Genomic DNA, 22,582 nt, shown 5'->3' on the forward strand with positions numbered 1-22,582 from the left:
GTTTAAATACTAAAATACGTTCAACAATGCTATGTTTAAGCCGGGTGTGTAAGTGGTTTTGAACTATATTCTCCTTGGGTGCCCCTGATCTTAGACTTGGGCTTTAGTTAACCAAACAAAAATTGATAATCTTTGATGATAACCATAAGAAAAGAGTTCAAATCCCACAGGACTGGTTTGCGACACCAACATGGCCGCCGTTTTATTGCTTTGAAACACCAATATGGCCGCCGTGATGTCATGTGAAAAAAGAGGCAACAAGGATTTGAGGTCACATCTGGGGATTCGAACTCGAAACATTCCGTCCTGAAGGCCGCACACACGAATCGATTGTTTTGATCTTTGCTTTAAATGCATTGAAATTATCGATTTCTGTCGTAAACACAGTATGATGCAATTTCACGGTTTTTTTTATGCATAGACATTTCTTTTCACACGACTGCACAGGACACCCAACAGAAACTCGTACCTCTAACTGCCTCAGGCTTCATAATGACACATTCCCTGGGATGTCTGTGGCGGACTACGGTGAACATCTGGCGAAACATGTTTTTCTTTGCACGGAAAATTGGCAAAGCGGACCCGTATTATCACATGATATATAACGAAGTCCTCAGTATAAGGAACGATTTTCTTTACCCCAGCAATTGTGAAATATATGAAAAAGAACCTCGATAAAAACGAAACCTCGTGCCGTCTTAGAACGGTGCCAATGCAATTTTTGGAAGAGGGCTTTAGGTCTGAGGACGGCGACTTCAGCGATTTCGCCTTCTTTTAACCTCCCTTTCGATTTTATATTTCAACTCACTTAGAACGAAGAGCTCAGAAAAGCACTCCGGTTTGCTATTCATTCAAAACACCTTCGAGTTTCAACGCGGGATGAGTGAAAACAACCAATTTAGCTAAACTGATTTTATTGAATTCTTGACAAGTTATTGCGTGGCTACACTGGTTCACGTTGCAGAGCTGAAATGTCATGTAAAAACCTTTTTCCAGTTGGCTTTAATACAATCAAATCGTACCTTATACTACAATTTCAAAATAAGCCTAAGTCAACTGAATTCACTGCTTTCCAATTTTCTTACATCCCACGGCTCGTCAAAGTCAGGGTCTTCTAATATCAAATCTTTCTCCCTGAGATCGCGCAATAAGCTTCTCAGAACTTGCTCATCAGTTACCTGTACTTGGTATCGTTGACAAAACTCATCAAACCAAGTTGTCAAGCGAGCGATAGATCTTATTTCCTCCACCACTGAGGCTCCACTTCCGCTCGGTGCTCTTAAACCCACGAACGGATTCACCCTCACTTGGTGTACTAACATATCCTCTTCTGTTACAGGCCGGTTTCTGGTGAGGTCGCGGAGAGTATAACGCACCATCAGATTGACTTCCAACGACCCACCAGGGCCTACCAAACTCAAACTGCCCCACTGTCCGAGAACATGCAATAAGTTAATCAGTGCTTCCTTGGCATTTTCAGTTACTTGGTATTCTTGACAAAAGTCAGAAAACTGCTGTGAATCCTCAAAATTTTCCAAGCGAGCGATAGATCTAATTTCTCTCGCCAGGAACGAGGCTCCTATTTCTGCTCTTAATTCCACCAACGCTGCGTCTGCTTCCCTGCCCTCCAATGTTCCAGCTCTGAGAGTGTAAAGAGTCATCTCGAAAGACTAGTAGATACAGTGTATGTGGTCCAGGTCTGTAACAGCGCAATGCTTACTCATATAATTGCATAATTTCGTGGAAAGCACCTGGCAGACCACGAGGTTTGTTTTCCTTTGAACGGAAAAATTGCAAAGCGGACCAATAGGATTACATTAAATTGTCCTCGATGTCTTGATCACTTCGACAAAGCGCAACGTGTTGCATATACGTCATTGGCATTCAACACGTCGCTTCGATTCAGCCCGCGTTTCAGCATGTTTAATTCGTAGTGTTCCTCCTTTAAAATCATTCTATCGAAAGGTGTTGGATATTTTGTCGAAATTTTGTTTCAAAGTCTTCCACGATATTCAGCGCCATTCTGCATGAGAGCCGAACAGAGTCAATCACAAAGAAAATTACTCAAGCGTGGCCGCCGATAAACGAGATAAACACTAAGAGCCATCAGGACAGACAATATCGAGACAAGAACTCTTTTTTATTTCCCGCTGAGGACCTATTTGAAAGAAAATATGCAAATATCCACGAGGATTTGTTTTTCTAGTTTCTACCAGTTGTGTTTCCCTTGAAAAACTGCATATGTAATATCATAAATTTTTAAACTTTTTTTGTGAATTGATTAGACCTGTTATCCCAGAGAACCGTTTCTTCAGGTGGCTCGACCTAGTAGTAATAAGATCTTATCTATTAAAGTTGGGGTAGGGGAGATCATTAAGATTGATGTAATTGTTTTTGGAGGGCCAACATTTATTCTACAACTTTAAAGGGAAGTAAAATGCACCACCCACCCCTTACCCCCCCCCCCCCCCCCCAGCTACTGATTCCCTTTTCAAAACACAATCCCCTTAACTTGGTAAGTGCGGCTGCAGGGAAGCCGGTCAGTTTACTTTCCATCAATTTGCAGTCGCTAGCTGCCGCTGATTTCTGCACAGACCAAGACATACATTGGAAATTGAATACAATCCCATGCTCCAAGATCCACCAAACTTTTGCAATGGGCTTCCAAAGTGTGATAAATCAGACAATGAAACAAAGGGAAACGCGAGATCTGAATATCATCCGCGCAATAACAGATGCCGTTTCTTTAGTCCAATTTGGTGGGATCATATCCTGACCAGGTGACTTGCGTACATTGATCTCTTTCAGTAATAGCTCAACCTAGGTTTCACTTGCGCGATGACAACTGAGGCAACCTGGAGCGCAAGCTAGCGCCCCTGTATTTATGGATTGCTTTGAGACTGGGATGATAAGCATGATCCCCACCGCAATCCTCTACTCTTATTTCAGGCATGCTATATCAGAGTAGAAATTAAGCAGATTAGCAATAATTTTTTTGTCACTAATAATCCTGTCATTTTTTAAAAGATAATGTCATCGGCTTGCTTACTTTTAGTATGCAAAAAGGGGCGGAAAGTAGACCAGAATTCGCGCGGGTTTTCGGTCTCTGCTCTTTCCTTTGCGAAGTGTTGAAAACGTCACTTAAAAAGTAACGGGCTTTGCGTTCTTTGAAACCTCAGTGAGATTATCCCAACTCGCTTACTTTGTCCAGTATAGGCAAACTTTCCTTCAGCTAAATTCTTAAGAGCCAATGTCTGTAATTTTCGAGAATCGGTTGACAGTCGTGAATTTTTGAATTTCTTCATATTTTGCCCACATAATCTCTATAGTACACTTATTTCAAAGATCACATTAAAACTTGTAACGGCTTTTTATTTTTTCCTGAATCGGGCAAAGTTTGAAAAACGCTAAATCGGCGCTCTTTCGAGTATGAAATTAGCGAAAATTAAGCATTTTCTTCGCTTTCGTACATAAAAACGTAATGATATCTCGAAATGAAATCAAGTCACAAAGCAAACATAGACTTGTGCTTTATAATTCAGCAATTATCTTTAGATAAGCTGCTTGAATGTGGCTGTGTCGGCCGCAAGAAGAAACACGACTTCGGCTCTTTTCAAAAATGACAAATTTGACCTAACTTCACCATTGAAAAAAACAATTGATACATGGAATTTCAACATGAAACAAACACTATTTTAAAGCACATCCTTTGCCGTTTCTTGTGTTAAAAACGTTTTGGCGGCATTACAAAAGTGCGTCGCTGAGACACCGAAACGTGCAGGGTAGTTTCGCACGTTGGAACGCTCAAACAAGCTAGCCGCGACTGTAGGCACACAAAAGTTTTTGCAAACTTATCTTCTTTTACAAGGGGCACATTACGGAAAGCTCTTAAAATCTTTTGAAAAACGCTTTTCAATTTGATGCTTATAAAAAAAAACTAAGTAGATTAACACTGCAACGAGAAAAACTGTTTAAAGAAAATTGGCCCATGCTCCGCAAAAGAACTTCCTGAAAAACCACAAATCGACAATGGACAATGGACACATTTGATAAGCGAAATACAAGTCTTTAACTTGTTTAAATTACCGAAAGGTATTGCTTTGCTCCTCTGCAGCAAGGGCATCTTCTGGTGAGACCTCAACCAGCTGTTGACGAAATTGTACTTTATCTGATCCCACGCCCCCAAACAGAGGCCCTTAAAGGCCAGTCTACACAGTATGGCCTTAGGCCAGAAAGCTCGTACTGCTAGCTCCGGCCTAAAAAAAGGAACAGTCACCTGGCTCTGTCCGCCACCACCCCCCGGCACTTGTTTGCACGCTAGAAAATAAACCAATTCACTGACAAGTTTTTTTTCATAACGCCAAAATCCGTCGAGTAAATGAAAAAATGCTTTAAAATGCCTCAGCCATTTTACTTACTATCTTTTAACCAAATACGTTCCGGAGAAAAGAGAGAAAAGGCTCAAAATAGCCTTTCATTTCTATTTAAATTTCAGATGGAGAATGCCCTTCTCCTTAACCCTTCTCCTAGGTCTGCACCAGCAGTGACTTGCGTGCTAAAACTCCTTCGTAGTGGTATCTCTCAGGCAAAAAGGACCGCCTAGCGGCGAAGAGCGAGGAGAGAAGTTAGTGGCCATTTTCGAAAAGAAAAAAAAGTGTAAAGGCAGCAACTTCGTCGCTCAGAAAACGTCTGCGTATATAATTTTCTTCAGGCCGCACAGAGTCATCAATTAATGTGCCTTTACGGACTACAACGTGATTTGTGCTCCGCCACCCGGAACCAAACATTTAGCGGTGGTGAGGAAAAACTTTTATTTTCATGCGCCAATTTTGTGGATCAAACGAAGTCTGCTAGCTCTAAATGTAGTGATAAAGACATGAATTTTTGTATGTGTAGGGTTGATCCTAATGGAGAACCCAATGCCAACCAACCCACCCATCTCTTCCTCCTGCCCTAAACTTAAACAAGCTAAGTAGACTTTTCATGACGTTAGCATTGTCACCTGAGACCTCTCGCGTGCTCGTCTATTTTCGAAACGGAAAAAGAGTGTAAAAGCTGCACCATCGTCGCTCAGCCTAAACGTCTGCGTATATTATTTTCTTTAGCTAGGCCATACAGAGTCATCAATCGATGTGCCGTTATGGACCCCTTCTATGAGCAGCCAGTAGGCTGATCTAGAACGGTACCACGTGATTTGTTGCACCGCCACCCGGAACCAAACATTTAGCAGTGATGTGGAAAAACTCTTATTTCAGTCATGCGCCAATTTTTGTGGATCAAACAAAGATCACCTAACGTAAATGAAGAAAACCTTACTTGTATCATTAGCATGGTAGGGTCGATGTTTGGTTATTGCCCTACATACTCACGTGACTAACAAGTCAGGAGCATACCAAGTGACTCACGACATCTTTTCTATGATCGCAATAAATTTAGCATTACTGGGGCGACAGGCACAACAAACCAAGTCTGAATATGTGCGAGATGCCATACGAACATACAAGAAAGACTTGCACCGTAAAACACTTATACCTGGAATTTCTTTTCCGGCGCGTTACGCGTCACGCACTTCCGGAACGTCATCTTCCCTCGTGTTGACAGATTGAAGACATATACAAACTTAACTTTGATTCTGCCGTGATGCAGAATTTAGTCAGCGGTACTGTCCACCCGTCTAGCATTTAAGTTCAGGCAAGTAAATAACTTTTCTGATTTTAAGGTTTCAATACGATTAAAACTATAGCAAGCGAGTATTTCGACAGTATTCCCCCCTACTAACTGTGATTTGAACTGCGTACTCGTGCCTCTTCATTATAGTTTATCGCAAAAATCAGTTGAAAGGAATCATGTTAAACCGAACAGAAACGCCGAAATATAGTCTGAAACCGTTACAACTCTGACTAGCGTTTAAATGTCGAAGTAACTTATGTTTGCGAAGGATTAATATTCCAAGCGTCGAAACTTGCTTGTTGCACGTGCTTTCCTGGTGTCAAAATACCGTTCAGGTTTTGGTCTTTTGAAGGTGCGCATTTGGAATGCCGCCAGAAATATTTTAACACAAACAACAGCAAAGGATATCCTTCAATACAGTTCTTGTTTCATATTGAAATTCTATGTACCAACTGGGTTTTTACGATGGTGAAGTTAGGTCAAATTTGCCATTTTTGAAAAGTGCTGAAACCGTGTTCCTTCTTGCGGCCGGTACAGTCACATTTAAACGGTTTATTTAAAGTTAATTGCTGAATTATAAAGTAAAAATGTGTGTCTGTTTTGTGACTTGATTTCATCTAGAGATATCATTCCGTTTTTATGTACGAGCGCGAAGAAAATGCTCAATTTTCGCTAATTTCATACTCGAAAGAGCGCCGATTTAGAGTTTATCAAACTTTGCCTGATTCCTGAAAAAATAAAAAGCAGTTACAAGTTTTAACGTGATTTTTGAAATTAGTGTACTATAGAGATTATTTGGGGGAAATATGAAGAAATTCAAAAATTCACGACTGTCAACCGATTCTCGAAAATTACAGACACTGGGTCTTAAGAAAGAAATTCAAGTTTAGAGAGAGAAAGAGAAATTCGTCGTCTTATGTTCACGTTATCGATAAAACGTGAAATTAGCCAATTTACTTCGTAGTTGTGCAGTGAGGGCAAAGAAATGTATAAAAAAGTATGATGCACGTGCAAAGTTGTTGTTTTGTCTTATTCAACCTATTGCTTTTTTGACCTTCCCGTTGTCGTCGTCGCCGTAGCATCTTAGGGCCTGTTTACATGAAGGTGGGAGATCCCAGGTAAGCGAGGTAACCCGCTTAGGTGGGGTTACCCGCCTGTCCATATAATCTCTCATTTTAATTTCATCACGTTTACATGATGGGTGGGGTGACCCGCCACACTTTACCTCACCTATCTAGGGTCCCCCATCTCCATGTAAACAGGCCTTTTAACTCCCTACCTCCTATCTCCGGAGGCTACCGGGTAGAACGGTGATGCCTGCATTAAGAACCTAAGGTCTGAGGATGGCGACTTGAGCGATTTCGCCTTCTTTTAATCTTCATTTTGTTTTTAGTATATTTCAACTCACTTAGAACAAAGAGCTTAGAAACGAACTCCGGTTTGCTATTCATTCACAACACCTTCGGGTTTCAAAAGACAAGTGAAAACAAAGATTTGAGCTAAACTGATTTTATTGCATTGCATTCTTGACAAGTTATTGCATAATGATTTCTAGGCTACACTGGTTCGCGTTGCAGAGCTGAACTGTCATGTAAAAACCTTTTTCCAGTTCTTTAATACCGTCAAATCGTACCTTATACTACAATTTCTAAATAAGTCCAAGTCAAATTCACTTCTTTCCAGCTATGCTACTACGGTGGATTGACATCCCACGGCACGTTAGTGGCAGGGTCGTCCAATTTCAAAGTTATCCTATCGAATCTGAGAACATTAAATAAGTCGCTCGGTGCTTTCTTGTATCTGTCTCCAGTTACTTTCCAACCTTCGCATAACCGATCAAATCTTTTTGGGTCAGGAAATGGCAAGCTCGCAAAATCTCTAATTTGGTCCACCAGCTGGGCTCCACTTCCAGGATCTGCTTTTAAAACCACGAACGGTTTCACCAACGCGTCCTCTGCTTCCCTTTGATCGGGTTCAGTAGCTATGGAATGGTTTGGGTTGCGAGTGTAATTCACAGCCATCTCGAAAGACTAGTGGATACAATGTATGTAGTTTTAAAAGGTCTGTAACAGCGCAGTACTTATACTCATGTGGTTGCATAATTCCGTGGGAAGCACCTGGCAGACCACGAGGTTTGTTTTCCTTTGAACGGACAAATTGCAAAGCCGGCCATTAGGATTACATGAACTTATCCTCGATGTCTTGATTACCTTGACAAAGCGCAACGTGTTGCATATACGTCATTAGCATTTATCACGCTGCTTCGAATCAGCTGGCGTTTCGGCATGTTTAATTCGTAGTGTTTCTTCTTTAAAATCATTCTATTGAATGGTGTTGGAAACTTTGTCGAAATTTTGTATCAAAGTCTTCCACGATATTCAGAGCCATTCTGCATGACAGCCGGACAGAGTCAATCACAGGGAAAATTATACAAGCGCGGCAGCCGATAAACGAGAATAACACTGAAAGCCATCAGGACAGACAATATCCAGACAATAACTATTTTTTATTTCCCCCCGAGGGCCTGTTTGAAAGGAAATATGTAAATATCCACGATGATTTGTTTTTCTAGTTTCTACCAGTTGTGTTTCGAAAGCCCGTATAATGTAATATCATAAATTTTTTAACTTTTTTTAAAACCAGTGAACAGATTAGAGCTGTTATTCCAGAGAACCGTTTCTTCAGGTGGCCCGACCTAATGTTAATAGTATCTTACTTATTAAATTTGAGGGAAGGGGGGGGGGGAGGTCATTACGATTTATGTAAACTATTTTGGAGGGCCAACATTTATTCAGCAACTTTAAAGGGAGAAAAAATACACCACCCTTCCCCCCAAAGTACAATCTCGATGCGGCTACAGGCAAGCCGGTCAGTTTACTTGCCATCAATTTGCAGTCGCTAGCTACCGTTGATTTCTCCCTGACAATGACATACAATGGAAATTGAATACAATCGCATGCTCCAAGGTCCATCAAACTTTTGCAATGGGCCTCCAAAGTAAAAGAACTCAAATATAAACCCAACGCATCCCAAGTAAACCACCGAAAGGCGTCTTGTTCATACTGCGATAAATCAGACAATGAAACTAAGGGAAACGCGAGATCCGTTAGTGTGAAGGCAAAATGGGATTGCCGGAATGACTAGAACGAAAGCCAGTAGCTCCCCCCCTCCACCCCATGTTTCTTACCTTTCTTTCTATGAAACCCGCTGTCAGAATAATCGGGCGAACCACAGGACCCTTTTCGCCATGTGTAGTCTCATACTGTAACGTAAACAATTCAGAATGCAATGACCACGTGTGATTACGAATTCTTATTTTCTTATATTGATTATTTATAACTTAAGTAGTGTAGTATTTAATGTATTCATGTCATTGTAAATAGCGTCTGAAAGACCTTTTGAGGGTGATTCTATTAAAGTTCTATTCTATTATATTCTATTCTATTACATGCCTGGTTCCCATGGCATATAATAACAATCCACCCCACACCCAACATCTTTAATAAGGCGCACTTCTATGATAGGAGTCGAGAAATAACCGTCTTTTTTGAAAGCTTTCCCCTGCACTAAACGATCAAATATATATAAAATAATATGAATTTGATGATAGAATCGATTACGTTCCGAGAAACTACACGAGATCCAGTGGTCAAGGTCGGACAAAAAGGAATGCGTCCAGATCAGTGAAACAGACGAGATTGGCGAGACAAAGTTCTAGCTTTTTGTCAGTTTTAAGGAGCTCTGTTAAGGTTGTGTTCACACGATACCGAATAGCTCTTTCTCTTACCATATAACGGACCCAGGGGGTACTTTTAAACGGGGAGGCGCCGCCCGAGGTCCAACCCTTACCCTTTTATATACCATTTTTTCACGAAAAAGGTACCCCTTTCGTGTTTATTGACGAATGGTACCCCTTTCATATACCTTGTATAGAACTTTGCATCCCTGTTAACTGCTGTAAATGCATCGTCTTTTAAATGGGAATCAGTAACAAAAATAGAACGTTTTCTCGACTTTATAAAGCCATAAAATTTATTTATTAGTCCCTTTGGGCCCTTTCACAGACTTAAGTGACAGATTTCCCTACCTTTCCACATACTTCAACTAGTGAAATCCCTGCACTTTCATATACGTGAAGCTTGAAAAAGGAACCGCTTTCGGGCGGTGCCTCCCCGTATAGGCCATCATAAGGAGTACCTCCCCCCCGGATACCGGAGAGGGATTTTGTTCACACATAATGTACCCAGTGGATAAAGGGTCAGAGATTTAGACCCCATTTCTTTAACCAAGTCAAGCAGCGCCACCCTGGAGCGTCACATATCGGATTGATCCTGTGCTACACTTAAATGCAGTGTGAACAGATATTCGGAGCGTAGCGGAAGTGAATAAGTACGAGCAAGGACTGGAACCTACTGAAGGAGACGGAAGTAAATATCAAGGAGTGATGATTAGGATTAAGTTTACTAAACCATCTCGGTCATCGCGGCGCTCCGTCACAAATGTGGTGTGTGTGATCGACTTGTTCCAGTCCTAAGCCATTGCTGTCCATACTAGGGAGTTTTAGCCTCGACGACGGGGACGGCAGCGAAAACCTCACTCTTAAAATGAATTCGCGTTTTTTCAAACTTTGTCGCGCTTATTCCAGTTCGCTGAAAATGTCAATGTAGGCGAATTTTCCTGGAGTTGATGTCTTGGGGACGCCACTCAAGTTTTGAAAGAGAAAGACAAATTCGTTGTCGCTTGTTGACGTCCTCCATAAAACGTGAAATTAGGGATTTTCACGCCGTGGTCGTGTAGTGACGGCAAAGAAATGTACAAAAAAGTGTGCTGCAAGTGGAAAGTTGTTGTTTTGCTAATCAAACCTATTGCTTTTTTGACGTTCTCGCTGCCGAAGACGCCGTCGTTGCTAAAGCTCCTTACTACGTACTGAACAGCTTTTCCTGTCGACAAGAAGAGCTACCCGGTATAGCCGTGCAGATCTATATGGCCACCTACCACCGTGCTGCCCGGAGGTCCTGGGTTACCGGGTGGACCCGGGGGTCCTTGGATACCCTGTCTTCCTCGGGGTCCTGCTGGACCCTATTGAAATAGAAAACAAGGCAAAATTGGTATATCGGGTGTCGGAAAAGAAATAGGTGATGCTTAACTTTATTATATTGTGATTGAATTTTAATTAGAAACTGACATTTGTAGTGCAAAAAAGTTAGATTTCGTGACATTAGATTTCACATTAAAGTAGACAAAGTCCGAGTATATTTACGATATAAAATGATGTAACTGCATGCATTTTCTTAGGCTAAATATGATGAAAGAACGTGCGATTTTGTAATAGACATTTAATGTAGATCGATGATATAGGTAATAGCATGATTTGTAGTGATATTTGGCATAAATACCACGAGTGATATTTCGAAATTGTTATAAATTTGAGACAATTTTGAAATATCACGAGTAGTATTTATGCCAAATATCACGTACAAATCATGCTATTATTTGTTTATACTACTACCCGTATAAGGTTTGTAATTTTCACAAATACCACTGCTCTAAGCCAATCAAATTGCAGAAATTTCTCATGTAGTAGTATGAGAATGGGAACTTTTACTGTACATTTGCGGGTAATGTAAAAATACTGCCTTACTCAAGGATAGTAGAAAAACCTCTCTATACTTATAATGTGTTAGTTGTGTTAAGATCGTTGAATATGTGAGAATTGTACAACGCAGTAGATTTTTGGATTGGATTAATTTATCGTTGTTTCATCGAAAGATACAGTCCTCTTGATTTGTTTGAATCAGCGAGCGGGGTTATAAGAATTCCGCAACACTGGGTCGCATAGAACAAGAAACAAGCTATAAAGTGGGGGAGGGAGTAAAAATTGTTGCGTTTTCCTCCCCATCTTCGTTCATAGATGCATCCATAGCAGGACATAACCCAACTGAACTATCTACAGACGGACAAGGAAAATTTAAAGATTCAACTTGGTCTCGCTGCAACTTGTGATTGCTAATCCTGCTCTCGCCATAGTACATGCTAAACCAACCAGAGGCAGAACACAAATCAATCGCGACTTTCCAGCACGTGGTTTTCGCGCGCTCAGTGAAGGCCCCCTACAGGTATTTCCTTCAAGATCTGAACTGGTGCGTTTTTGTTATGATTGGCCAGAGGGATTACTCTGATTATAAGTTTACATCATTAAATTGCATATCACTGTACTCAAATTTACTTGACTTACCCTTGCTCCAATTTGTCCCCTTTTCCCTGGGGTACCGTTATATCCCGGGTCACCCGGTTCTCCTCTGGCTCCGGGGTCGCCTGGTTCTCCGTAAACAGTGATATCAACCTGTTTTCATTAAAAAAGATACAGCCCCAAATTGTGAAGTCTGTCAGACCCAGAACTCACAACTGAGTGAAAGAGGTGTTGTAGTATTAAAGATAATTTGAATTTTATTTGGTTAATGGATGGTATATTTTGGTATATTTGATTGGAAACGAGGCTCCTTGGGCGCGCAAATGTGAACTAATCAGGCGTTCACAGCAATCCAAAGACGAAGTAGCTGAATGTTTTGCAAAAACTGAACGGAAGGAATGCAAAGATACGCAAAAATTGTATTGTTCGATGGGTGTTATCTACTTCTAGAGTCTTCTTGAGGGATGTATGCAAGAAAAAGCATGTTAATGTCCTGAAAAAGGGCCGAGAACTAGGCCAAAGTAGCTACATCATACTCAGCCCCATTTAGCCTATTGTTATGGTATCATCATCATCATCATCATCATCATCATCATCAGGTTTGATTATTTCAATGTATATAATAAGACATGTACTTACAGCGATATCTTGTCGTCTCACTCTGTCATGGGGCGATAGCTCTTTTATGGAATTGTCTTTAGTACCTGTATAAAAGTCATTGTGTTAGTTGCAGCAATGTGTAGCTGGAAAGTTCGGGAGGCCGTGGGAACAAGGGCAAAAGAAAGAGCGCTTTCCTGAAGCTCTTTAGCCTGCGCAGCTGGCGGTATTGTGTGATTAAAGTTTTGGCGGCGGAGCCGCGATGCAAAAAAAGGAGTGGGGACGAGGCGTTTGAAATAGAAGCTCTTAGACTCGATGTAGTTTGCGAACAGCTGACGTATTTCTGGTCGTCGCTTCTCTCCTTCCGAAAAGGAGGGAGAGAAGCGACGACCGGAAATACGTCTGCTATTCGCAGGCTAACTCGATGAGGCCTCTTTCACAGTTCAGTTTCCTTTCAGTTTTTTTACTTGTCAATTAACCTAACTTTTTCGTTGAGCTTATAAAGTTTATGTTGATTGATTGTTAAACAGCTGCGCTACTTTCTTGTTTGGCACACTTTTCACTACTATCGGACTAATGATTTGAGACAAACCGCAATTCAAGCAGGCGTTCGCAATTTAATTCTAAGCTACTATAAAAAATCACACCTCAAGCGTGTAGTAACTTTGCAAAGAAAAATAAGGGACTGCTCGCAATCTACCACCGTCAAGAATCGTAACGTCAAGGTAGAATATTTTCTGCGGCCAGAGATGAAAATACTTTTGTTTCAAGGGCGCTAATTACATCACGCCTTGAATTTCACTCGTAATTGTTGCGACAACACATTTATCTCATTTCCTATCATCAAACTCAGGGTGTTGGAACTCCCCAAGAAGATTTATCTTGGACAAGGCATGATCACAGCATGATCAACTCTCTCTTGACATTATACTGCAGTTAAAACCCCATTACTTAATGGTGATGACGCTCACAGATAGATCTTTGTCCCAATTTGTAAAGCGCATTGTATCCATTTAAACAATGTGCCCTCTGACACAAAACCAAACACATTATGTCTCAGATAAAACAACTGCCCTTATTCCTGCAACATGTATGATGATGTTTCTGCTTTGCTAGAATTATTCTGCACGCCTGCTAATCCGCGTTAGCAAATTTAATTTGATCAAGTGCTGGTCACTACAGATCACAGAAAAAAATTACTTGAGAAATTGTTAACTGTAACATATTTTTGATTCCATCTCTAAACTTACCAAGGATGCCTTGACCTTCAACTGTTATCCAAGTTAGCGTTGCAGTGCAAAGCCACAAAAGCACACGGCCACCTTTAAATGCCATTGCAGTTGCGCGATTAAACTCTGTCTTATGAAGGTGGATTTGAAGAAACTTTAGTTGAACTGTCGATGACGCAAGCGACAGAAAGATAGGGCCCGCGTAAGCGCATGAAGAGCACGCTGGATGTCCAAGAGGCCAAATCTGTCACATTTCTTGCGAGCAGCAACAAAGGATTAACTGTGCGCCGTTATCAGTAGTCGTGCGATGTAATTTGAGTTATAAATGCTTTTATACTGGGGTCAGATCCAATAGGCTTTCGGTGACGGGAAAAAAATTCTAAAACTCTAAAACCATTGATTCGCGGCCGGGGTCGTATCCCCTCTGAAACTAATTAATAATTAATAAACACAATACGGAGGAAATTAATATTTATTGACTGTTTGGAAACCAGATGAAACACTCCTCGTTTTTGCGTTCTTTATGATCCGCGCGCGCGCTTTATATATTCCTGCGTGCCATAACCACAGAAATGTTTTGCTCTGGGTTAAGGGTTAAGTACTATTATCCTAATATATTTTATAAGTAGAAATAACTCAGTTGCTGCTCTGATTTTACACTTTAAACATGTGCTGTAGCTCTGTGTTCAGTCGCTGCATGGATTCCTCGCCAGATAGGAGTGTTAGTTTCTCAGAGCTCGCCGACACTTTACTACAAATTTGACATATAACAAATCAGCCGGAACATGTTTATGACACACCATTTAAAACGAATCTTTACGTGAGACTGCATGTCAATTTCCATAGAAGACATAGAATGTACACAACATTTATTAAAGGACAGAGTCGGGTAAAGTGCAATCATAAGTCAGAAAAGTTATGTCGTTGACTTCATTCACGGGAGAAACGTTTCAAAGTTAACCAGCGGGGAACAAGCCACTTCAGTCCACTAGATTACCGGCAACTCGGAAGTGGAAACGGACAAAATAAACTGATAGCCATTTTTCACCAATGAAATAAAAAAATGGCCTGCAAACGCGTCAATACGACCGTGACCGTGAACTGAACATTCGAGAACATGCTGGAGGTATTCCCCAAGGCGAAATCCCCTTTTGCCACGTCAAGCATCCATTACACGCGAGTTCTTCAAAACGTTCAAGCGTTCTGCAATCTTTTATAGCCAAATGAAAGCTTATCACTTTTTGATTGTATCAAATTTTGATACAGCCTACATTTAAGAATTTCCCCTCTCTACTTTCCAATCTCCCACTCGCAGGATCAGTTGACAAGGGAGTGCTTAGGTGGGGGAGCGCAAGAGATGACGGGAAGGCAAAGGGGGTAAAATTAGATAACGTCAGGAGCCCATCAAATTGATGGGCTCCTGATAACGTACCTCTCCCGCTTCCTCAACGAGCGCTCTATTTCGGCAAATGAAGCCTTTATTTCAAAGCGAGGCTAAGCGGGAAGCTATTGATTGGAAAATGATTTTTTATTCACTGAGTTTCACACTGTGGAAAGGTTTTGCACTTAGCCTCGTTTTGAAAATGAGAGTTTTCGGACCTTGGAATGGCCTATGCCAGCCTCGTCCCCAGGGCTTTTCCCTCAATAAATCATTTTTTGAGGGAAAAGCCCTGGGGACGAGGTTGGGCCTATACTGAAGCCAACTGTGGAATTAGTTTTCCCAGATGCTTGTTTTCCTCAGTATTTGGTGACTGTAAGAGAATTAATATATAAATTTTCTTGACCCATGAAGTGCTTGGTCAGAGATTTTTTAAATGTGATTGACCGACTCTCTTGAAAGAGGTAGACGGGTATCTAAACGGCTTACGTTGTAGACAAGGTACCAATTTCTTGAAGTCACTCAGTTCATGAACCGAGCCACATAAGGTATACAAACACTGAAAAACGTTTTTCCTGAAAACCAGCTGTTTGTTATCACTGCCCAATAGAGACCCAAATCACAAAGAACTAGTGGTTTTAGGACCCCTTTGTAATCCTTTTTTCCCACAACTATTAGTAACTATCAATTAGCCCAATAAGAAAGGCCTGTAATAAGCAAAATGTCAGTCGGTTCATCGCAGTTCTCAGATGATGTGTTACTGCCCAGCATCAGGAGTGCTCGCAGCCTCATAGTTACAATCTGGGTCAGTCTCAGTACAACAGAGCACAAAAACATACTGCTTTGTGCTCACCAAATGTATTGCCGAATGTTCACCGAGTCACAGTCTTGGGGACTGTTTTAAATGGTTAATTCAATATTAAAATATTATATACGGAAATTACTCCCTTCCTCATAAAAAATACTGTATAACCATTGGCTGAAGTACTGTAAATTTGCCTTGGTAATATTCCTTAGCCTTGGCCTTAACGTCGGCCGTGTGTGTACATGTCATGTCACGCGAGGTTTCTTCATTAGTATTTTTTCAGAGAATGTAAAATGATTTCCTTGATCAAAGTCTCTCCAACAGAGTGTCCGTTGGAGAGACTATGCCTTGATAAGCTGTATTCAGTCTTCTTTCCTCATCAGCCTTCACGGAAGAAAAATCGCAACAACACGTGATCAACGAGTGCGCCCAGTTAAAAACCCACGTGGTTTACGAAATCGATTTCTTGCCAGAAGTTTCTTGATCACTTTATTCGTCGTTCCCATCCGTCATAAATCGTGGTTCCAAGTGTTCTTGTGATATTTTCGAGGAGTTAATGACCTCTTAAATCGCTGTTAAGCTTCAAACAGGACATACAAAAATGCATCGAAGTGGAAATGAACGTCCTGTAGGTGTAATCCAACGGAGAAGACTGTCGCGGTGAGTAACCGACACAGTACAGCTACTCAGAATTATTGTCACGGATTGTCATCGATCAGAAATGGCGGCTAGTATTTACGATAATAGAAGGCAAGGAATACAGAGCAAAGGAAAAAGAGATTTAGTACGTTTCGCTTTGAGCGGGCTTTCATGCATGTGTGCTGCTACTGGTAAGCTATTGTATTTCAATATTTGTAGCTTACGTAAGCTTAACTGCTTACATTTTATTTGCAATCTTCGCGTTCTTCGATATTTGGAAGGAACAAGTTGTCTGTTTGACCATTGAATAAGGCACAGAAAGGGAATTTTGGAGTGTTATAAACATTCTTGTGGTCAAATAACCTGGTGAAATCACAATGTAGAGGAATATTGGGAAATTTTCCGGTCGATCTATAACCTCCGTCCTTAGAACCGGTATACAGTATCTGTTCCCCGTGCTTTACACACTTTGGGTTTTTCGAATTTCTGGTTCTATCGACTGCTCTTTCCTCGTATAACTGAAAGTTTGAAAACCGCTCCTAGATTTTAGGGAGGGAATAGTAAATTTGGCACATCAAATTAATCTCGATCGACTTCCGTTTGTAACTTAATTTGCATTCTATTGCATCATGTCATGTTAGGTCATTTGTTTTTCTGTTTGTACACTTTTACATTCAAAAATTTGCTTGATTAGCTTCATTTTCCTTTAAGCGGAAGCATTCCGTACGTATATCAGAAAACTTTCTTGTTGATTTCAAAAATCGACGTAATAAAACAATTTTTCTGTGAAAATTTGGCGAGTAATATTATTAGTTAATTCAACGAGCTCCCAGGGGCCCGTTTCTCGAAAATGTTAATCCCGGTAACTTTTCGGACCCGAAATCAAATATTCAAATCGACATATAAGAATAAGAGCGCGGGTCCTGGCTAGCAAACTACTCCATTTTGTTTGATTAACTAACAGTTTTATCATGTTAGATGCAAAACTATTGAAACCTCTATCTTGCATGCTTTAATGGCCTGTTATTTATTGGGACTTTGGAGAAACGAGCCCCAGCAGGTCACATATTTGCATGCTAAGAGCAACAATGGCCGTTTTGTTTCATATGTCGCTTTCTACTGGTAGCTGGAATTTTGGAAATTTTCCCTGGTCAGTGACGCGAGCATATTGATTATAAACATATCATGGTCCTCACTATTGACGCAAGTAAAAGCATGAGCGACAAAAGGTTATGCTCTTGTAAGAATATTAAAACCTTGCATTCTTTTGACTATGCTTGTGTCTTGGCTAAAACAATTTTAACATAATGTCGTTTAAATTTAGTATTGCTTTGTTTACATTCTTTCAGTTACAAACCCTATTGATGTGATCAAGACTCGTATGCAACTGGATAATGAATTAGGCTCCCAGCACGAGAGCAGAAACATTTTTCATAATCGTTATTACCGTGGTTTAGTGAGAGGTGCTATGAGAATTGCTCATGAAGAAGGGTTACAAGGTCTTTATAAAGGGTAGGTTACTTTATTTCTATGCTGGAGACTTTGGTTTGTTAACTTAGGGTGCTTTCCAAAAGTCAGAACTGGCTGCACTGGTCATTTTTAAAATAAAATTGAAGTTTTTCTTGAAATTATCCCTTAAACACACCACTGCCAACCAAACCACTTATAAATAGACTAACCTGGTTTGATAGTGGTGATTATTAGTGGAATTCTCTTTACAACTGAACCCGTCTGACCAGCAAAATTAATGGAAAGTGCCTTTTTGCTTATCCTGGGGGAGGGGAGGGGATTCCAATATGTGAGCTATAATTCATTGTGTGAATATGTTTTTTGCCTTTGACTCTGGAGCAGGGCATAAAAATCACCCTTTATATCTGGAAGAGGGGTACATGTATGTATATATATATATATATATATATATATACTTGTAACAGGGTTAGTTTCCCCCCATTATTACCCACATTATGCTTGATCAAGCTTTGGTGTGAAACTACATTCCCCTCTTTGTCTGAGTGAGCACTTTTTTGCACTTCTTTCCTGTCTTTGTTCTCCAGAATCACTCCCTCCTTGATGAGAGAAGCTTCATATAGTACTCTGAGACTAGGTTTATATGAACCACTTAAAGAATTGTTTGGAGCAAAAGATCGTGCCCACACACCTCTCTGGAAAAAAATCTGTTCTGGTGCAATCTCTGGGGCTATAGGGAGTGCAATAGCGTGTCCCACAGATGTTGTGAAAATACGTCTGATGGCAGTACCCTCAGGAAATCGGTGGGAATATAGACATACACTCCATGCATTTCAAGCTATTGTGTCCAGTGAGGGAATCACTGGGCTTTGGACAGGTGTAAGTGCAACTGTGAAGCGGGCGGCAATTGTATCAGCGACAGCAGTGTCCTCATATGACCATGCTAAACATGCAATCTTGAACGCCGAGTTCATGGATGAAGGACCTTTGCTGCACATTGTTGCTTCATCAATAGCAGGATTTATAACAAACTGCGTGGCTTCACCCATCGATATAGTGCGCACCCGATATATGAACCAGAAGAAGGACAATAACAGGAGGCCTGTACTATACAGGGGCACGTTTGATTGTATCATGAAAACAGTCAGGAAGGAAGGGCTCTTCGGTCTTTACAAAGGGTTTATACCCAACTGGACAAGAACTGGCACTCACACAGTTGTCACTTTCTTTGTTTTTGAACAACTGCGAGCTTTTGTTGGTATGGATCCAATTTAAGTAACAGCAGTGCAGCAGTACTGGCAACCTGCACACAGACATCTTCTGGGGGCAGTTCCAGGGATTTGTTTCAGGGGGAGGGGGGTGAAACTTGTGCAGAACATTTAAACAGTTCTACAGCTAATTACTTTCACATTTTTTGCCAATATAGAGTCCCTGTTAGGATAAAATTCCAACAAGTGACATGACCTTCAACCAGTGACATAAGACTAGTGGAAGTGGTGACAAACGACATAAGGGTGGGTTGAATACTGACGGGAACATACCCTACTCCTCAAAATGCGAGTTGACCCTATTTGAAATTTAGACCAGGGACATACTTACCACCACTAAGAGTGCCTCAATATACAGTACAGGGACGAGTTGTTCAAAGCTGGGTTAAGATAACCCAGGGTTAGTGCGAGATTTGAATTCAGATTTGAAAGCTTAAAAAGCATTTCAGTTTTAATTCGTTTTGTCTACAAGTTGATGATTGGAAGCTCTAAAAATAACAGAGAAAATTATCTGAGAAAATGCTTTTGAACACAAGAAAAAGAAACCTGGGTTAATTTTAACCCTGGGTTAAGCGCCAATCGGTGTTCGAACAACTGGGCCCTGTTTTGTATTTCTGGTGGGATCTGGACCCTGTTCCCCATTTTTGGTGGGATCTGGACCCTGTTCCCCATTTTTGGTGGGATCTGGATCCTGTTAGCCATTTCCGGTGGGGTCTGGATCCCATTCCCCATTTCTGGTGGGGTCTGGATCCCATTCCCCTGGGACCTTCTCCCTGGATTTCCACAAACCAAAACAGAGATGGCTGCATGCAGACTTGGTTCTCCCGTCGATGTGATAAAATGTTACGTATTCTTTTTAGAATGGGATCATGTTTGTCTTCTAGATTTGTCTCTTTGGTTCAAAATGTTTTGTATTCAGAGACAAAAATAGAAAAAAACTAGAGACCTACACGTAATATGATAGTGAGCAGTGACTCTAGATTTCAATTTCCATGAAATGGTAAACAAATGTCACTGTGCTTCCTACCAGAAAAAAAGCAGAAAAAAAAATAAAAGAAGAAAGACAAAAATGGCCTCAATTTGACATTGTGTTGAATTGTTCAAACCAGGCAGAAAGAAATGTTTATTGGTCAATGTAATGTCATACATTCAATGTTTTTAAACAGAGTTTAGAGTTTCTAAACAGTAACGTTTTGTTACTACTTGCTGAAATATATATAACTATATGAATGTTTGTTTGAAGTGTGACTAATATGAGTCAGTTTTCCATCAGTTTTGCTTATAAACAGTTCATTTTCGTTTTGACGATTTAGCGTTTTTTTCAGTTGTTTTTATCTATCCTAAACCCCTCAACATCTTATTGAGAGGAATTGTTATGACTGGGTGTGGCCAGTTAGTAAACCCCTTTCACAAACCGTCCGCAAGCTAACAGAAAATGGGAAGCCTGTGGCTTATTTGCTACACAGCTCTCCCAGCCTTGTCAATTGTACAAGCTGGAAAGCTGAAGGTTGTCAACTCCGAGAGTTCACGTGCATATCTCAGTGATCAATGAGATAATAATTTCGAAATATAATTTTTGGAGTGCAAAGATATATTTTGCACGCTGTTTCTCTTTCCCGAATCTCTTATTCATGAATCGAAGTCATTGTGCCGATATGCAAAACGACCGCGTGACTGGTTGTCGAATCTGGCTAGTGCTCAACCCTTTTCTTGTCATGCACAATTTCCTAAAATGGCCATCATCATCTATCTTTATTTCTACCTAGTCCTCAGGCTTCACGAAGCAGATTTAAAATGACAACGCGACGGGAAGAGAACGAAAAAACAACAACAACAAAAAACTCTCAGAGACGACTGCGCGCGACATCCAGTACCTAATTTCCAGCGCTCCTATTAATCAAGCCCGTTTTTATATTTGCGCGTCGTTGTCGTTGCTTTCGGGTTTTCATTTCTATGCCTATGTACACATAACCTCCCACGCAGACGTTCGTAGGGGATCGTAACGCGTGACGAACCCTAAGAATATTAGGGACCTCGCGATCCAACAGCGGCGACGTCCATGAAAACGTCGCTTAAAAACAGACTTCACATATTTGAATTTTTTTCGCGATTATCCCAATTCGCCCTGTTACTTAAAAGAAGGGGATTTTGGCTGGAGCTGAAGGGAAGGGAACGCGCTCAAGTTCGGACAGAGATGGTAGAATTTATCGCCTTGCCGTTCCCGTTCCCAAGTAAACTTAAAACTTGGTCATTTCACGTCGTAGTTGTGCAGTGAAGGCAAAGAAATGTACAAAAAAGCGTGTTGCACGTGCAGAGTTGTTGTTTTGCTCATTAAACCTGTTGTTTTTTGACGTTCCAGTTTCCGTCATCGTCGTGGTTTCGTAACGTCCCGTAACGTAGCGTAACGTAACGTAACGTAATGTCTGCGTGGGAGGCTAATGTTCACACTTTATTTTCGTGCCAAAACAAAAAGCTATCCGTTATAGTGTGAACACCTATCCGATATTTGAGTCTCCACTTTAGAGATCTACGCGGCGTAGCTTCGCTCCGTCATAGAAATCGCGCCAAAATCACCGTTCTTCTGTGTGAACGGAAGTCCTATCCGGTATGGCTCTCGTGCGGGCGCAAAAGCCATCCAGCATGGGGTGAACAAAGCCCAACATAGTCCCAAGATTAGTAGACTAGTAGTCCCCCATTTTTCCTCAGGGATAGTAGAGCGAGCGAAACGCGAGCGCGCGTGAAAATCACCTCGCGTGTCGCGTTTTCTCGCGTGGGGTGATTTTCACGCGCGCTCGCGTTTCGCTCGCTCTACTATCCCTGAGGAAAAATGGGGGACTACTCGTAGTCTATAAGATTAGCAAAACAACAACTTTGTCGTTTCAACTTTGTATTCTGGACCAACCTCGTGCCCAGGGCTTTTCCCTTAAAAAATGAGTGGGGCCCCACCCATTTTTTAAGGGAAAAGCCCTGGGGACGAGGTTGATTCTGGACGACTACAACGTGATGCCTAATTTCACGCTTTATCGACAACACGAACATGCGTCGACGAATTTCTCGTCCTGTTTTTAAGCTTGGATATTTTTCTTAAGAATTCAACTCCAGGAGAGTTACTATACAAGGTGAATGAGATGGGATAATCGCGGTAAAGTTAAAAGAAGGTGAAGTCACTTTTTAAAGCGACGTTTTCGCCGGCGGCGACGGAAACAAAAACGGCAAAAAATTGAAGCAATAGGTTTAATTCTAGCAAGACAACAACTTTGCACGTGCATCACACTTTTGTATATTTCTTTGCCATCACTGCGCGAACACGACGTGAAATTTCCTATTTTCACGTTTTAT

At 41.1% G+C, this 22,582-nt stretch overlaps 2 protein-coding genes across 2 annotated transcripts in view; one reads left to right on the forward strand and one right to left on the reverse strand.

Annotated features, from left to right (window-relative positions):
* LOC140931487 (uncharacterized) overlaps positions 1–12,579 on the reverse strand; it is a 48,124-nt gene extending 35,545 nt beyond the window's left edge. The window contains exons 1-4 of the mRNA XM_073381297.1: positions 12,565–12,579; positions 11,906–12,013; positions 10,666–10,749; positions 8,858–8,932 (exon numbers count right to left, since the gene is read on the reverse strand). Of these exons, the coding sequence (XP_073237398.1) occupies positions 8,858–8,932; positions 10,666–10,749; positions 11,906–12,013; positions 12,565–12,579 (282 nt within the window). The remainder of the gene's footprint in view (positions 1–8,857; positions 8,933–10,665; positions 10,750–11,905; positions 12,014–12,564) is intronic.
* Positions 12,580–16,427: 3,848 nt separating this feature from the next.
* LOC140930295 (mitochondrial substrate carrier family protein ucpB-like) lies at positions 16,428–19,884 on the forward strand. The gene is made up of 3 exons (XM_073379977.1): positions 16,428–16,699; positions 17,858–18,020; positions 18,563–19,884. Exons 1-3 carry the CDS (start codon positions 16,591–16,593, stop codon positions 19,248–19,250), a joined length of 960 nt encoding a protein of 319 aa, XP_073236078.1. The 5' UTR covers positions 16,428–16,590; the 3' UTR covers positions 19,251–19,884.
* Positions 19,885–22,582: the final 2,698 nt, after the last annotated feature.

Source organism: Porites lutea, chromosome 3 (genome assembly GCF_958299795.1).
Source record: "Porites lutea chromosome 3, jaPorLute2.1, whole genome shotgun sequence".
Classification (NCBI taxonomy): Eukaryota; Metazoa; Cnidaria; class Anthozoa; order Scleractinia; family Poritidae; genus Porites; species Porites lutea.

Coding starts and splice junctions, on each gene's coding strand:
- LOC140930295 (XM_073379977.1), top strand. CDS start 16,591: ATGGCGGCTAGTATTTACGATAATAGAAGGCAAGGAATACAGAGCAAA. Junction 16,700..17,857: donor ATGCATGTGTGCTGCTACTG/GTAAGCTATTGT, acceptor ACATTCTTTCAG/TTACAAACCCTATTGATGTG. Junction 18,021..18,562: donor TTACAAGGTCTTTATAAAGG/GTAGGTTACTTT, acceptor TTTGTTCTCCAG/AATCACTCCCTCCTTGATGA.